Source organism: Ictalurus furcatus, chromosome 21 (assembly GCF_023375685.1).
Source record: "Ictalurus furcatus strain D&B chromosome 21, Billie_1.0, whole genome shotgun sequence".
Lineage (NCBI taxonomy): Eukaryota > Metazoa > Chordata > Actinopteri > Siluriformes > Ictaluridae > Ictalurus > Ictalurus furcatus.
The window spans coordinates 20,583,573-20,601,514 of NC_071275.1; the positions used below are offsets into that span (position 1 = coordinate 20,583,573).

The window sequence follows — 17,942 nt, forward strand, 5'->3', positions numbered from 1 at the left end:
ATTTTTATATTATTCGAGTTGTTCTCTTTTATTTTATTTTATTTTTTTCACTATTTTTTTTGTGCTATCATCTTCGTCCTGTCGCTGTTATTACTTTATTTATCACATCATCTGCCTATTTTATTATTTTCATTTTCGGTTAGCGTATGCTCTTTTTTTTATTTCTGTTTCGAAAGCATTTTAAATGTATGAAATGTGTCATACAAATAAAGTTATTATTATTATTATACCGCAGGCCCTATAACTGAATTATTAAAAATATATTTAGGGTTGTTGTTGGGGTTTTTTTCCCAGACAGGAACCGTATGAAGATCGGAACCTTAAGCCGCTAGCTCGTGTTGCACTCCGGAATGCTTCTGTGGCGCTTATGGAAAACAGTATAATATAGGGGAAAAATAAAAGAATTCCGGTGTGAATAAAAATAGTTTTTTTTATGAGGCTCCGACGCCAAAGCGTCCAGTTTCAAGCAGGACGGTGCAGAAGGTAAGACCGCAGATTAAAAACGCACCTGAATGCGAACTGACGAAATGTCCTGCTGCTTTGATCTGATAAAAACCGATCAGACTCATTCTTCAGAGCGGCTAGCGAAGGATGCTAAAGCTCAGTCTTAGCCATTCAGTTTAATTCGGTGTAACGGGAGTTATTAACGTGGCCGTGTTTAAATGCAATCTGGTAAATACATTTTTTTTAAAAAAAACACACTCAAAATACCTCGGACCGGTTTAAAAAAATCAGTGTTTCGAGTTCGCCTCCGCCTGCTCTCTTGTACAGACAATAGGAGTTAGCATACAGGCTAGCTCGTCACAGCCCGTGTTTTAGGCCACAGCGCCGCGCGACGGCTGCGTCCCAAATCCCGCCCTCGTCCCCCACTCGAACTCCTCGCGCGTGCTGGAAAGTAATCCGCTTCGCACTACTAGGGTAGTTCACTAGTTGAGCACTGGGAGGGATTTGGGACCGAGCCAGGGGTTGTTTGGCTCCTGCTGTAATGAACGTGTTAGTGTAGAGAGCGGTGGAGTCGGAATTAGTGCTGCAGAGCTATGAAGCGCTTATAACGCGTTATTAGAGCGCGTGCTGCGGAGTTATAGCGTGTCAACGGTGATGTTAATGTGATGTTAATGTAACGTTAATGTAATGTTAATGTAGCTGCACAGTGAGGTGTGGCTTATGGAAATGTCACTGCCAGGTTATAATATTCCTCACAGTATACCTGCTTATTTATTTATTTATTTTTATTTCGTTTCATTATTTTATTTATTTCAAATATGCTTGTTTGTTTGCTTGTTTTTGTTTGTTTGTTTACTGTACAGTGTTGTCATTTATTATATTTGCTTATTAGTTGCTTGTTTTTGTTTGTTTGCGTTGTTTTTTTGTTTTTCTTAAGCTTTTCTTAAAAATCTGATATGTGCAAATAAATTATTTAATTATTGTTAACAGCCAATCAGAGTCGAGACAGATGCCGTATTATTATTATTATTATTATTATTATTTATTGTTATTGAAGATGAATTCGGTATTCATTCTAATGATTATAATTGATATAAAATATATCAACGCCTGTCAGGCATTTGAAGACGCTCCGCCTCCTGCACTAAAGGGCGTGCTTAATATATTTACCTGGACCAAGTTTAATAAAATGAATGTGTTTATGAGAATTGTGTCATGTGGTTGGTTTGTTTGTTTTTTTCGCCATCGTGAACACACGAGGTGAGAATAAACGAGCACACATCGCCGACACTGAATACAGACCAGTTAGAAGGAGGCGGAGCTACGCCACGCGTACAGAAGCGATTTTGCTGTGCGAGGACTCCAAAAAAAGTTTCTCGGTCGTTATTAAAAAGAAAAAACGGAGCGGGCGATCACTCCTTCCGTGTGTTACGTGCTACCTAATAAACACTTTTGTTAATCAGTTTCAGAATATTTCCGAAGCATATTTGCCTATCGTCTGGAGTATTCTGTATTTAACGGTTTAACACTCGCGTCACATCACGTCACGCCACAGGGATCCGGGGGGGCAGGGGGGCTCTCACAATACGGACGTGTTCAGACCCGCCGGTGCGTTATCAACCACATTGCATCAGGAGTTATTTGCATATTGTTGGCCTCATTTGCATATTTCATGCCAGTATTTGCTGATGCCATACTAACAACATCCTTTTTGTAGTGCACTTGAAGGTACACAGGTTGCTGAATAGGACACAGCCGAGTCAGAGAGAGAGACACGGAGTGTTAGAGGGTCGTGACTGAGATGATGTGTGTGTGTGTGTGTGTGTCTGTGCACTTTCAGCCTACTGGCCTACATTTCCTCAGGAACATGAAGTAAAAGCACTTCGTAACCCGCCTTATATAACTCGCGTTATGTAACTTTTGTTTTCTTTCCTTGGTTTTTTTTTTTCTTTCACTCTTCTCTCTCTCTCTCTCTCTCTCTCTCTCTCACCTATTTGAACTTAGCATAATAAAAAGTAAAGTAAAATCACTTCTCAGCCTTCTTTGTGAATATGCCTGAAACTGCACGTACAAAATAGCATGATGCGGCGTGACGGAAACGGACACGCCCTGGCTAGATTAAGGTATTTAAGGTGGTCTGAATGAGGATGTGTAATTAACGATAAGGGTGTTTTGTATTTAAGGTGGTCTGGGTGAAGATGTGTAGGTAGTGCTCTGAAGATCCAGGGGACGCCATGTCAGAAGAGGCGATCTCGGAGAGCGACTTGGAGCACAGCCTGAACAGCGAAGAGGAGGAAGAAGAGGAGATGGAAGAGGAAGGTGACGGAGAGAACGATGCAGACGATGGCGACGATGAAGAAGAAGACGAAGAAGACGACGAAGAAGCAGGTGAGCGGTCAGGAATGAATTAATTACGTTGAATCAGAAGGCAGGTAATTTAGATGTTCTAATGCCTCGTGCCGCGTTTTCTCACAGACCAGGCCGCAGAGGCCATGGAGACGGAGGAGAGGGCGGGGCTGGAGAGCCCCGCCTGCTCTTCGGGTTCAGGGAGTTCCGCCCCTTCTTCCAGACCTCCATCGCGGTCCTCGTCGAAGTCTACGTCACGTCCTTCGAGTCCGAACGGGTCACGGGGAGCCTCTGAAGCCACCGACTCCGCCCCCAAGAGGAAGTCGAAGAAGAAAAGTTCCAAACCGGCTAAACCTGCTCACCTGAGGAGGAACATCAGGTACGATACGAGTGATATGGCTCCCTTAAATCTGTGATAGATGTACATAAGAGATACTCGTGTGTGTGTGTAGAACCACAGCGTGAGTGTGTGTTCTGGTATGTTGTGAACAGGAAGTTGCTGGAGGAGCATCAGCTGGAACCAGGAACTAAAGCGGCACAGCAGGAGGAGCTGGAGAGAAGAAAACGCCTGGAGCAGCAGAGGAAGGACTATCCGTTACCCACTGGTACACACACACGCGGACACACACACGCACACACGAACACACACTCCACAGCACTACACTTGTGATCTTACACTTAAAGTATATGGTGTGTTTTTCTTCTTGTAGTAGTGGACTTGCCCTCCTTGGCGACTGTTGTTAAGGGCGAGGTGATTTGCCTGGACAGCAGCGGAGACGAGGGGGAGTCCAGAGGATCCGCACCTCCTCCGAAACCAGCACCCAGAGACGGTATACACACACACACACACCCACCACTTGGCTAGTTTGTGTAGTTTTAGCTGCTATCATGCTCTCTCACTCTCTCTCTCTCTCTCTCTCACTCTTTCCCTCTCTCTGTGTGTGTTTAGATGTGATTGAGCTGAGCTCAGGTGATGAGGAGATGTTCCACATCGGTGAGGAGGAGGAGGACGAAGACGAGCGCTCTACTTCTCCTGGGACAGAGGAGAGCAGCGGCTCGCACATCAACGACGCCCTGAACCAGCCGGACGGTCAGGGCAGAGTGCTGGTCAACATCAACCACCCGGCCGAGGAGGACGACCTGTTCCTCGCCCCGCAGCTCGCCCGCGCCGTCAAACCTCACCAGGTACACCTCACACTCTCCCCTAATGATGAGGGAGGGGAACGAACAAATCTCTAAGCTCTTTCGGCGTGAACACGTCAGGAGTGGATGTGAATTCTGTTCAGTTTGCTTGTAAACGTTTAAACTCTGCGTCACTGCATCTGCTTTCTCTCTCCGCCTGTGGCAGATCGGCGGGATCCGTTTCCTGTACGATAACCTGGTGGAGTCTCTGGAGCGCTACAAGACCAGCAGTGGCTTCGGCTGCATCCTGGCACACAGTATGGGACTGGGCAAAACCCTGCAGGTCATCTCCTTCATCGACATCCTGCTCCGACACACAGGAGCCAGAACCGTCCTCGCCATCGTGCCTGTAAGACCCTGAACAGCCACGCAGCATAGAGTAAACAGGAAGTGACATCAGGTGTGAAGATCGGGTCTCTCTCTCTCTCTCTCTGTCCGTCCAGGTGAACACTCTGCAGAACTGGTTAGCGGAGTTTAATCTGTGGTTGCCTGCAGCTGAATCCCTTCCTCCGGACACCGATCCGGCCCAGGTTTCCCCCCGAGCCTTCAGAGTGCACCTCCTGAACGACGAGCACAAGTAATTAATCTCGTTACGCACTAATATTTTCACAGAGCCTCTCTCTCTCTCTCTCTCTCTCTCTCATATAAAGTAAAACCAGTAAATGTTTTTTGATTCTCCTCCCGCAGGACGACTGTGACCCGGGCGAAGGTGGTAGAGGAGTGGGCACGTGATGGTGGCGTGCTGCTGATGGGGTACGAAATGTACCGGCTGCTCTCTCTGAAGAAGAGCTTCGTCACCGGCCGCAAGAGGAAGTCGAAAAAACCCGCCGGGCCGATCATCATCGACCTGGACGAGGAGGACCGGCAGCAGGAGCTCATGAAAGGTTTGGTCCTTCACCACGTGTAGCATGAGACACGCTCGCGAGATTCTTTCATTCATTGATTAAAAAAAAAAGGCACGTAAATAACCTCTTGGTGGGGGGGGGGTTGGGGCGGAGCTTGCTGTACTGAATGTCTCCGATTGGTCGATACAGGCTTTACAGGACACGGCGCATCCGAGCAAGCGAGCGCGTTATTGATCCGATCCTGTTGTTTTTTTCCAGACATCGAGAAGGCTCTCTCCCGGCCCGGCCCGGACGTGGTGATCTGCGATGAGGGTCACCGCATTAAGAACTGCCACGCCAGTACGTCGCAGGCGCTGAAGAACATCCGGTCGCGGCGGCGCGTGGTGCTGACCGGCTACCCGCTGCAGAACAACCTGCTGGAGTACTGGTGCATGGTGGACTTCGTGCGGCCCGACTTCCTGGGCACGCGGCAGGAGTTCAGCAACATGTTCGAGCGGCCCATCCTGAACGGCCAGTGCATCGACAGCACGCCGCACGACGTCCGGCTCATGAGGTACCGCAGCCACGTCCTGCACAGCCTGCTCGAGGGCTTCGTCCAGAGGTGAGTTCTGACTGGTTGTGTGTGTGTGTGTGTGTGTGTGTGTGTGTGTGTGTGTGTGTGTGTGTGTGAGAGAGAGAGAGAGAGATGCTGTGTGGTTCCAGGAGATTTTCAGCAGTGATTCTCGGCGTGTCTGAACATCTTGGGATTTTGTTTTTGTTGTTTTGCGTAGGCGGGGTCACGATGTGCTGAGCACCCATCTGCCCCTTAAAGAGGAGCATGTGATCCTGGTGCGTCTCTCCCCCCTCCAGAGGGCGCTCTATAAAGAGTTCATGAATCGTTTCCGTGAGGCGGGGAACAGCGGCTGGCTCGGCCTCAATCCACTCAAAGCCTTCTGCGTGTGCTGCAAGGTAACGATCCACTCCGCCTCCTCTTCCTCTTCCTCCTGCTGCTTCACTGGGTTTTAATACACACCCTGCACTAACTCTGATCATTGTTTGTGTGTGTGTGTGTGTGTCATGGTTTGTCTTTGGGATTTGTTTATCCTGACTCCCTCAGATCTGGAACCATCCTGACGTTCTGTACGAAGCGCTGCAGAAGGAGAACCTGGCCAACGAGCAGGACCTGGACCTGGATGACCTGAACGCCGCAGCGACGGGCCGCTGCCACGCCCCGGGTTTAAAGGGCAAGACCTCAGACAGCGCCGGCACCAAGGGGGCGCTCGCACCTCTGCAGGAACGAGCCAATCAGGTCATCACCTACGAATGGGTATGAGCAGGACGCTCCGTTCTTCTTCGTCTCCGCTTTGTCTCGGCGTCGTCTCAGGTGTAAATAAAAAAATGTCCGGTTTTATTCCGAACGTTTCTCGGAAACCGGGTTTGAAAACAAGGCTGTTGTTTAAACCTGTTTCTCATGGAATAAATATGAAGAAGCGGTTCAGAAGCTGTGACTCAGCTTGATGGTTTTCTGTATTAACTATTTATTTCTTGGTCTGTAAAACGCGAATGTGGCGTGTCCTGACTTCTGTCTGTCTTTTCGACGCGCAGGCGAAGGACATTATGAGCGGGTACCCGACCGGCGTCCTGGAGAACTCTGCTAAGATGGTTCTGCTCTTCCATCTGATCGAGGAGAGCGTCAGCAGAGGAGACAAAATCCTCGTCTTCAGGTAAACGACCTGTTAAACCCGCCTAACCACCAGACTGATCCGTACAGCGGGGCGGCTGACTGAGCCCTCCTCTGGGCTTTTCAATCATGCTGTGTGTGTGTGTGTGTGTGTGTGTGTGTGTGTGTGTAGTCAGAGTTTGTCCACGCTGTCGGTGATCGAGTCCTTCCTGGCTGTGAGAACGATGCCGATCAAACTGGACAACCAGAAGCAGAACTGGCTCCGTGGCGTCAACTATTACAGTGAGTGTGTAGGTGTGTGTGTGTGGTTGTTTTTTAGGTAAGTGGAGCTCAGTCGCTGGACTCATCTGTGTGTGTGTGTGTTGTTTGTAGGGTTGGACGGCAGCACGTCCGCCTCTGAGAGGGAGAGACTCATCAACCAGTTTAACGACCCGGCAAACACTACGACCTGGGTCTTCCTCCTGTCCACCAGGTCTCTCCCACACACACACACACACACACACTTTAGCATGACACACACACTGAAGAAATGTACTTATTTTTATAGCCGTTATTTCTTGTCAAGCAAAGAAACATATGTTTATGTTTTTCGACTCGGTTTGAGTTTAAGTTGAAGATCGCGCTGAGAGAAAACGGCGATTCTTTATTTATACGATATCGAACTGCGAGGAACGAAAGCTCTGTGGGGTTTTTCCTCGCCTGATCGTGCTCTCGCGACCGCAGTTCGTACTGAAAATAATAATAATAATAATAACGTGTGAAACGTGAATATAGACGAACGCTGTGCTGATTGACGGGATGTCCGGTTTTAGGGCGGGGTGTCTGGGCGTGAACCTGATCGGGGCGAACCGTGTGGTGGTTCTGGACGCTTCGTGGAACCCGTGCCACGACGCGCAGGCTGTGTGTCGAGTGTATCGCTACGGCCAGCACAAACCCTGTTACATCTACAGACTGGTGTGTGACTTCACCCTGGAGAAGAAGATCTACGACCGGCAGGTGTCCAAGCAGGGCATGTCGGGTGAGGAAGTAAATATGTCCTTCAGGAAATATTAAGGGATTAAGGAAAGGTTATGCCCTTAAGGAAATAAATATTCTGTCTGCAGACCGTGTGGTGGACGATCTGAACCCCGTCCTCACCTTCACCCGTAAGGAGGTGGAGTCTCTGCTGCACTACGTGGAGGAGGAGCCTGATCCCAGCCAATCGGTGCAGCTGTCTAACGATGGCATGGAGGCGGTAATCAAACACGCCTGTCTGCGCTATCCTCACCTCATCACCAAGGTCCGCGATCTCACAGTACACCCACCTGAGACGTGTTCGTTTCACTCTGACAGGTGAAGAACGTGTTTCTGACGTGTTTCTCTCTCTCCCCAGCCACCGTTCCAGCACGAGTCTCTGCTGATGGACCGCAAGGAACTGAAACTCACCAAAGCGGAGAAGAAAGCGGCGAAGAAGAGCTACGAGGATGAGAAGAGGGCGTCCGTGCCCTATCAGCGCCCGTCCTACGCCCACTACTACCCCGCCGACGAACAGAGCCTCCCCAACATCAGGAACTGGTCAGCGCACACACACACACACACACACACACACACACACACACACTGCAACAAAACATCAACTATGACAATGAGTATAAATGCCTCCTTTTAGGCTAAGCCTAGCGGTAACCGTAGCAACCCTTGTATTATAAGTACAGCCCGTTATCTGTTCCTGATTGGCTGGCTGGTTTACATTTATTTACTTACTCTCAATTATTTTAAATCGCTTGTTAATTGCTGGATACCATATCGGCGTGTAACCATGGCAACGAGCTACAAATGACGTCCTGTAATCCTGTGGTCAGGAGGCCGTCGGCGCGGCTGGACGAGAAACCGATCGCCAGCGTGCGGCCCGTCCAGTCCACTCCCATTCCCATGATGCCTCGCCAGGCCGCCGTGGGAGGCCATGCCTCCAGCCCCGCCTTCCCTGTCAACTACCTCCAGAAGGCCGGCGTCCTCGTCCAGCGTATCATCACTACCACTGGTACATACACACACACACACACACACACACACACACACACACGGACTGCAGCGTTCTTTATGTCTAAACTGATCCGTCTCGGTGTAGATATCGTGATTCCCGGCACAAACAGCTCGACGGACGTGCAGGCGAGGATCAGCGCCGGAGAGAGCATCCACGTCATCAAAGGATCAAAAGGTAGCATTACATTACAGAGCACCATAATACGTACTGCTACTGCAGCCGAGATTGATACAGGTGATGATAAAGCACTTTGTGTGTGTGTGTGTGTGTGTGTGCGTGCACCCGCAGGTACGTACATAAGGACTAACGATGGGCGGATCTTTGCCATCCGCTCCGGAAAGCCCAGAGCCAATGAGGGAGCTGCTCCTGCACCTAGAGGTGTGACATCATTGATTCCCCCCGATTTTTATGACATTAATATTACAATAATTCCTTTAATAAGCTATAAAGTTAAGCACCGCTGAGTGACTGTAATATAAATACTATTGAAATGAGCTCTCTCTCTTCCTCTAATGGTTTCCTCCCTTCCCTTCCCCCCTCTGGTCCGTGTCAGACGTGGGCGGTTCTCTCCTCCACCCGGTCAGTAACGGCCGCGCGTCTCCTCCCGAGCTGAAGCGGTTTTCCCCGGAAGGCGTGCGCCGCGTGTCTCCCTCCTCCAGCCCCAACCTGCTGCACCAGCTCCGTCACTACACACCCGCCCCTGCTAACGACCTCACGGACCGCCCCGCCCAGCACGGCCACGCCTCCGATTCCCATCGGAGCGGCGACGACGTCGTTGGCTCGGGTTCGGCCCTCGACGGCCAGAGCCTGAAGAGGAAACTCCTCCTTTCGGACTCTCGAGGCTCCAAACGGACCACAACCACCACGGCCTCTGCTAATTTCCCAGGATTCCCTGTGAGTTCCAGCTACCCCATGGGGTCTGTGGGATTTCCTCCGGCCCTCCTGGGGGCTCTGGGTCACATGACACCTCCGATGGTGAGCGGGACCAACCGAGGTCACTTTCTGAATGACTTGCATAGCATGTTCCCCACCAACGCTTTAAGCTCCACCCACGGTTCCTCTTCATCCACAAACATCGCTTCTTCTTCCTCCTCCTCCGCACCTTCATCCTCCTCCTCTTCCTCCTCCTCCTCTATTCCACCGTTCCTCTTCAATCCCAGCATGGCGAGCATGCTGTCCGGATTTCCCATGCCCTACTCTCAGCCTCTTCTGCCGGACTCTTCTAGAATGTTCTCCAATTCCCTGTCCTCGCTCTCGTCCGGCTCCGCCCCCGCCGCTCCTTCCTCCTTCCTGTCGCCGTCCAGCCTGCTGGGGGCGGCGCTGAGTCGGCCCGACACGCGCCACGCGCTGGCCGAGAACGGCGGGAGCAGCTCTGACGACGACGTCATCGAGGTGATCGGACAGTGAGAGCGCGGCAACATCCGAGGAATCCCACTGGCCTGCGGAGAAAGTGGGTGGATCTGAACTTTGGAACAACACTAAATTCAGCAGACCGGCATTTCCACCAACACGGGACCATAACGCTGCTCTTCCGCAAGAAAGAAAAGAAAAGAAGAAAAGAAAAGCGGCCGGCTAGTCGCATCCGTTTAAAAAAAAAACGAAACAAAAACAAAGAACTTTAGAGATATTTCGCTGTTTGATAGAACTCGTAGCATCATGTAGATAAAGGGAGAAAATCATGACCTGTTTATTTTTATTTATGATCTTGTTAGCGTGTATGAGCTCCTTTTTGGTTTTTGTTGTTTTGTTTTTTGAAAAGAGGAAAGCCACAAACAAGAGACACAAAACAAGCCATTTTTACTTTTCAGTTTGGCTTTTTAATAATAAAACAAAACACATATATATATGTGTGTGTGTGTATGTGTGTGTGTGTGTGTGTATATATATATATATATATATATATATATATATATATATATATATATATATATACACACACACACACACACATGTACATATAATTCGGCCCGTGCCGGCGATCTGTTGTACGATACGTCGCGATGGTTAAAACGCACAACGTTGATGTAGAAATCGAAAGTAAATTACACATTCGAGGCAGCGTGACCGGTTGCTCCAGCTTGGGGTCCTTTTTCTTTTCTTTTTTTTGTCGTGATGATAGCGTAAACCGTTTCTCTGATTATCGTGATACGAGCGGTCCGTATCGGCACACGCCTGACGTAAGCTCAAAGAATGTAACTTCATGTTCGCCTTCGGAGCCTCGTGGTGGAGGGAGCCATAGCTGGTCTTCAGCGTTTAGTGTAACTCCTGTAGCAGTCCGTATTTGGTTGGTTTTTTTTTCCCCTCCACGTGACTCCGCGCAGACGTTTGTGTCGACTGTTACCTCGTACGCTGCTTTGGGGGTGTGTGTGTGTGTGTGTGTGTGTGTGTGTGTGTGTGTGTGTGTGTGTGTGTGTGTGTTTTTTCTTCACATGTGACCAAAGCGTGAAAATTATTCTGAAATTCCCAACAAAACATGTCAACCAATCAATCACTGTCTGTTCTCAGAGGAGCACCTCTCAGGCTCCGCCCACCATCCGACCATGACTCTTCTCACCTTCTCATCCCTGTTTTTGTACGGTTTCTCTTTCTTTCTTCCTTTTGTAAAACAACCATCTCTAATCAAACTAGGCGTAACTTGATTTGCTTTCTTTTCCACTGGTGTATGATTTTATCAGAATTATTAATTTATGATTTTGCTACTTTATATTTTTGTACCTTTTTTTTTTTCTCTGACTTTTTCTCTTCTTCTTCTTCTTTTTTTAAACAAACAAAATGACCTTTAAAACCATGTGACCCCTGTATGTTTCTGCCGGATATGATGTTAGGATTGTGATTATTTTTTGTGTGTGTATTTTCTGGTGTGTTTAAGACCAGTATCTGTGACAGACCCAGACGAGAGCTCACACTCACACACGCTCACACAGAGTACAAATGGACACTCATCAGCTCTTGTATTTAGCACACATTCGAGGAGATTAAAATGACATTGTATTTATTTAATGTTGTTTTAACAGAAAATAAAATTCAGCATTTCTTGTTGTACTTGAAACTATTTATTTTCCCTTCTTTTCTCCTTCGGTACATTTTACAGTCACGTCAAAGGCAGGGCGGGGCGGGGCGGGGCGGGGCGGGGGGAATCGACAGTCATGCGTTATGGGTCATGTTTCTGTAAGTATAAACAGTTTAGTGATAATTATAAAGCTGAGAGCAGTATGAAAATTAAAGGATTAAGTCACCGAGACGCCACCGTGCGAGCACCGTGTTCAGGAAACGTGGCGTTTCTTCGTCTCGGCTTTTCATATCTGACCAAACCAAACCCCGGACCGTAAGAACCACGGGCGCCTGCTGTTGGTTGTCGTGGAGATGCAGTCCTGATGCACACCTCTAGTGTCCACCTTCATCCCAAACATGGTCCATGAGCCATCAGACATGTTTAATGTACGAACAACCGTCACAAAACGGCGTGGGAATGCCATATCGCACGTGCGCTCCTTCAGGATTGCAGGCGTTTTTTGGCCATATAGGCGTTGGTCACTTGGCTCATGACGGTGAAGGCGGCGACGGCAGGGCACAGCACGGTGACGTACCACGCGTTCCCCCCGACGCTGGACGTGAACCAGGCGGAGCAGGCGCCCAGGATCAGACTGGCACTGCCCAGCAGGTATGTGACGAGTCCTGCGGCAGCGTGGTAGCGCTTCAGCTTGGCCAGAGACCAGCCTTTAGCCAGTTTGTGGTAGATGAGCGGCAGCGCTGCCACCGACTGCACCGCCACCACGCACACGGTGACCACGCCCACCAGCCCGTGCCACGTGGAGAAATGCGGCTTACCGTTCAGGTGCTTGTTGTAGAAGATGGCCCCGAGTCCGAGCAGCGCGCAGGACACACACGAGCACTGCAGGATCCAGTGCAGCCGCGATTTTACCTGGTGCTTTAGTTTACCCGCAGGGGACGAGTGCAGCGAGAAGAGCAGAATCGCCTCGGTCATGAAGAACGAGAACTGCGTGTGGAGAAAAGAGAACAGTCCGATTACGTAATTAATCGATCCAGTGTGTCCAGGATACATCTAAAGCAGTCAGTCATGTGACGTGAGCACAGAGGCCACACCCACTTTGCTGTTACTGACTGGAAGTTTACAAATTTTTTTTCAATGTGAAATGTCATAATATATAAACAGATGATAAAACAATGATAGTTTAGAGTTCCTGCAAGACATCAGTATGTGGTTACACTGTGGTTGTATACCAGGGTTCCGGACCTGTTCAACACCGTTTTCCAGGTAGATTTTTTTGAAACGTTAACCACTTTCTACGTTTCCTAATTTTCTGAAGGTCATCATCTCATGAGTCATGAACACATCAACAAATTGTGGTGCAGATTAAACGGTGTGTTAAACTGTGTAAACAACCTCTGACGTAAGCTCTTCGGTGCACTCGTGTATATAAATTATTATTCCGGCACAAACTTACCGCCAAGGTCATCAGAAATGGGTGCCAAGAAAACAAACCTGCACAGATAAAAGATTTAAATCATCATCATCGTCGTCATCATCATCTTCAGACCTGTGCCATTATTCCAAATAATGTTTAATCATTAAAGAGAAGTCCAGGTGTTGATGGTTATCACTTGTTAGTCAAATTCTGTAAAAGCACTCAAGCCCTGAATCATAGCACTTCTATCACCCAAATACTGTAAACTTACTATAAGCAATATTATAAAACTAGTTCATTTTTTCTTTTCTTTTAAAGAAACCACTAAATATGAAGATCATCCGGTGTGACTTGTGTGTAAATCTCACTGACTGAATTAAAATATCAGTAAAACGCTTCTGAAATCTTATCATTGTTTCGTATGAACACAAACATGAGGAAAGAGTCGGACGCCATTTTTTTTTTTAATTATGTGGGTTTTTTCCACTTGCGTCCACTCTCCAATCGGGGCTTGGAGCTCATGAATATTAATAAAGCCGTCCACAGAAGTGACACGTGATTGGTTGAAAAATACTTCGCTTGAAATGTGATTACAGTTATATGAGATGATGTTGGGGTTTTTTATTATTATTATTATTAAAAACATAAAACGGAACTCGCTATTAATTTAAACTGTTAAGTTAATTTTTTTTAAAAGACATGCTAAATGCTAAAAGTCGAAACTGGTAAGTTTTAGCTAGTTTAGCCTCCAGAAATGTTAGCTAAACTTTAAACGTTGTAAGCTAACACGTATTAATGTTATGCGTAAAATAATTTTGGAATATATGTTTTTTTATTTATATATATATATATATATATATATATATATATATATATATATATATATATATATGTCAAAGTATGTAAAATGTTCTCTGGGAAGAATTTATTTATTTATTTGTTTGTTTGTTTGTTTGTTTGTTTGAGGAAGTTCCGGAGCTTCCGGTCACTTTCTCATTAACGTTCCTGACTTTCCGCCTTGTAATAGCGCAGTAACGACGCGTTATAGACGCTGTATAAGCACAGGGATACTCACTGGAGCCTGGGTTGGCGATTATCGCTACAAACACGGTGAAAGCGGCGCAGAGTAAATGTGTACACACTCCACACAGCAGGCGTGACACCCGGTACAACCTCGGCTCCGACTCCGAGTGCAACATCACCGCGGCCTTGGGTTTATTTACTCCGTGATTTTACAACAACAAAACAATCTGACAGTAAACTTAATCACTTCGGGACATTTCAAACCAATTCCGTTTCCACTTCACAGCTCAAACACACGTTTTCTCCTGCACAAAGGTGACGACAAACCACAGGCTGTGTCCCAAACCACTTCCAGAACATGATGCACTAGATAGTGTACACACACCGTTATGACACAGACTATACAGGGAACCAGTTTAAAGAAGCTATTGAAGATGCAGCCAGAGTGATTTACCGGAAGCCTAATTTCTGCCAAAATAAAAGCCTGGTCATAATGCACCACACTGATTAATATTATGAGTAGTAGTTATTTAAAGACGAGTAGTTTTTTTTTTTACTAATCAATTTACACCATTAACAGTCATAAACGTAATTTTTAATTCGATTTACATCTTCCCGAAAACTCATATGTATTTCACACGTCTGATAATGCTATATATGAAGACTTTTATTGTGAAGTCCGTTAGCAGCGCTGACGTCGTGGGCTTCCTTGTTGTCGTTTTTCTTTTATTCATTTATTTAGTATGAATTATATTTATTTATTCGCTTAGTTACTTACCTTTATTAAACATATTGTTAGTATTCCCCTGTTAAATATGATGTATTATTAGTTCTATTTCTATATAGATCTTTGTTCATTGATAGATGAACATTATTTAATTATCTTATTATATAGGGTTTATTATTATTATTATTATTATTATTATTATTATTATTATTATTATTAAATAAATTATTACTATTTCTCCAGCAAGAGCTGCTGCTGCACTTTTCATTATTAGTTCTCTTTCTGTATAGTTGCACTTTTGACTATTAATTCATTCGTTTGTTTGTTATCTTATTGGTGACATAAATAAATAAATAAATAAATAAATAAATGTCACCACATCAGCGATTATAAATTTTACTTTGCCAAATTAGTCTTAGTTTATGTGACCTTCCGCTGTACACGTCTCTGTGACTGAGCTGTTACTATGGAAACCGTATTAGCTCGTGCGCATATCATAATATCAACCTGACGCCCATGTTACAGCCGGAACTACTTTCCGGAGTCGTGCTGTAGTATGAAAACAATGCACACCTTCTGACCAATCAGATTCAAGGATTCAACCGCGCTTTGTATAAATTGACATCCTCCGTTCGTTTCTGACGTACACACTTATTCATTTATACACTATACTATATTTATTCCCTTTCTTCTTCCCTTAGTCTGTAGTCCAGTTCCGTTAATGTGCTGTTGAATGCTGCGTCCCACATTTGCTGCGTTCCAATTCGCCTGCTCTCCGTCCTAAGTAGTGTCTGAGATTAGAATTAGTGCGTCCCAGATCGCACTGTGTTGAAATGGGAATCCCGAAGGTACCCGGACGGACGGTGGATTTTATGAGTGTGGATCCGTGGACACTTTTTCAGCTAATATTACCCAGAAGTCCTCGCGCGAGGGATGGATGGACGGAGGGAGGAGGAGGAGGAGGAGTTTTGTGACGGTTCGCGTCGCTGAATTCAACCTGCAAACATGGCGGACGAGCGTAACGTCAGTGTTGCGTATTTTAGAGAGGTGTAAATGAAACGTGGAAAAAATAAATCAAGGTAAACAAAGTGAATAAAATGATAGAGCATAGATGATATAAGAAAAGCCGAAGTGCAGCGAGGAGGGTGTTTACGGTGACGGAGTGCGTAACCAGGCAACAAACGTTCTCCCAGTACGTTGCATAATCGTTTTCTACACACTCAAAATGTTGTACTTTTTCTGCACACAAAAGAAGAGTACACACATTTAGTGCATAGTGTAAGTGGGCAAATTGGGTTGTTGTGACTCCACACACACACACACACACACACAGCTCAGTGAGGTGATTTCTCTCAGCACAGTTCATCAGCCTGGATTATTACTGCCGGAGACCGCTCATCACGGCTCGAGTGTGGTGTTTTAGAGGAGAGAAAACACACGGCTCTCTGTAGGCTCTAGAACCTGAGCTCGTCTCTGCTGCTCTGAGAACACTGTCCCGATTGTCCCAGGAAGTGACCTCATTCAACTGGGAATCTAGTAACAAACTCATATCACCGATTAAAACAAGAGGAATTCCAGACCGGCTTGTGACCCTGCTGGTAGCGACCCACACACACACACACACACACACACACACACACACACCCTTCCTGCTGATACTTCACATCCAACTCCTGGAAAACAAAATAAACCTGCTATAAGTTGATAACGTTGGGAAAACTTGAAACAGGACAGAGACAAGAAGCAGAGATCAACACCACGGGGAGGATTTTATAGGCCAGGGGATGTGACACTAAATTATCCCCCCCCCCCCCCCCCCACACACACACACACACAAACACTGCCGGTGATTTGATGGAGATCGGACGTAAAGCAGCTGAGATCCAAGTAAGTCGAAATTGACGTCGGTGTTAACGTGTCGAGTATAGCCTAAAACATGTTTGGATTTGAATCGCTTGTCAGCGTTGGGGGTGTGTCCTTCAGCACGTCCTGACTGTGGGCGGAGCTTAAGTGAAACGATTCTGACTTCTTCACATCAGCATGCAATTAAACAGCTGGCAAAGATTTATAACTATAGTTGTGTTGGTAAGTAACTAACCCTGTTAACATTATGATAATTCCTACACTGGCTCAGTAAACCCAGTGCCGCAGTGTGCCAGGTGGTGTTCGCTTAACCGCAATTGTGATGTCATAAAGTGCTTGCTTTGTGATTGGCTAATCGAGCTTAACATCTCTCACACACAGATGCGTAGTTTTGTTGTCCGATTCAGTTACGCTAATGGTAAAATACTTTATTTATAAGTGCAAATTATTAAAGAATGAAACGTTTTACTGTGTAAAATTTCACCCGAGGAAACAAAACATGCTAATAAAAATAATAATAATTCTGAGGTTGTTTGTGCTAAGTTTGTGGTTTTTATGGAAAAAGATTACTCCCTTCCCCAAATAATATGAAGCCTTATACAGTAAAACATCTGATAGCCTATTAAACTAAATTAGATTTATAACTTTCAAACCCAGACCCCAGACACCTCTCTCTCTCTCTCTCTCTCTCTCTCTCTCTCTGTAATAAAGGACGTGAGACAGAAAGCAGGACAGAGACTCTGTGATCGGGGATTTGCGCTAATCCGTGCTACGGTGCGCATGCGCAGCGCGGCTCATGGCGCAGAGACAGAGACACACACTCTCACACACTCGGCACTGAATAATGTGTCAGAGTGTTAATGTAGAGCAGGACGAGGACAGTGAACGTGGTGCTCAGTGCGCGGATCTGGGCTTGAAACCGTTACACGTGCTATAGCACTTCACTTTCGGCGTTGCCATGGCGACGACCTAATTGGGAGGAGGAGGGAGGTGAAGGGATTTACCGAGTTTGCTTTCTGGGTGCGCGGTTTGGGACGCGGCCGGGCTGAGACTCGGGACGTGTCGGGCTTCAATCCGCAGAAACACACGGGACCCCTGGGATTGTACACTAAACGGACAAAAGCGCACCAATGAGGTGAGCAAAAAAAAAGCATGAATGATTTAATCATCACTCAGAGCTGGAGTTAATAATAATTACTAACTTAATCCCAGAAATCCAGCAGGAAATTATTATTATTATTATTGTTATTATTATTGTTATTGTAGTTGTTGTTGTTATATTATTATTATTATTATTATTGTTGTTGTTGTTGTTGTTGTTATTGTTGTTATTATTATTATTGTAGTTGTTGTTGTTATATTATTATTATTATTATCTACATGAAGTAAAACCTGCCACATT

General features: G+C 46.3%; 3 protein-coding genes across 3 annotated transcripts in view; 2 read left to right on the top strand and 1 right to left on the bottom strand.

The window, feature by feature from the left end:
• Window positions 1-324: 324 nt before the first annotated feature.
• Window positions 325-10,373, top strand: rad54l2 (RAD54 like 2). The gene is made up of 22 exons (XM_053653044.1): window positions 325-483; window positions 2,628-2,832; window positions 2,920-3,169; window positions 3,283-3,395; window positions 3,501-3,620; window positions 3,740-3,975; window positions 4,139-4,321; window positions 4,416-4,549; window positions 4,660-4,856; window positions 5,076-5,418; window positions 5,588-5,765; window positions 5,914-6,123; window positions 6,402-6,520; window positions 6,650-6,759; window positions 6,850-6,949; window positions 7,290-7,495; window positions 7,581-7,756; window positions 7,850-8,031; window positions 8,319-8,497; window positions 8,585-8,674; window positions 8,789-8,878; window positions 9,054-10,373. Exons 2-22 carry the CDS (start codon window positions 2,679-2,681, stop codon window positions 9,905-9,907), a joined length of 4,224 nt encoding a protein of 1,407 aa, XP_053509019.1. The 5' UTR covers window positions 325-483; window positions 2,628-2,678; the 3' UTR covers window positions 9,908-10,373.
• A 570-nt stretch (window positions 10,374-10,943) lies between these two features.
• On the bottom strand, window positions 10,944-14,372 carry LOC128625310 (transmembrane reductase CYB561D2). The gene is made up of 3 exons (XM_053653514.1): window positions 14,003-14,372; window positions 12,967-13,004; window positions 10,944-12,497 (listed from the first exon to the last, which is right to left on the bottom strand). The coding sequence occupies exons 1-3, from the start codon at window positions 14,124-14,126 to the stop codon at window positions 11,994-11,996; spliced, it is 666 nt and encodes a 221-aa protein (XP_053509489.1). The 5' UTR covers window positions 14,127-14,372; the 3' UTR covers window positions 10,944-11,993.
• Window positions 14,373-17,039: 2,667 nt separating this feature from the next.
• rassf1 (Ras association domain family member 1) overlaps window positions 17,040-17,942 on the top strand; it is a 10,297-nt gene continuing 9,394 nt past the window's right edge. The window contains exon 1 of the mRNA XM_053653510.1: window positions 17,040-17,675. Coding sequence (XP_053509485.1) covers window positions 17,671-17,675 — 5 coding nt within the window. The 5' untranslated portion in view covers window positions 17,040-17,670. The remainder of the gene's footprint in view (window positions 17,676-17,942) is intronic.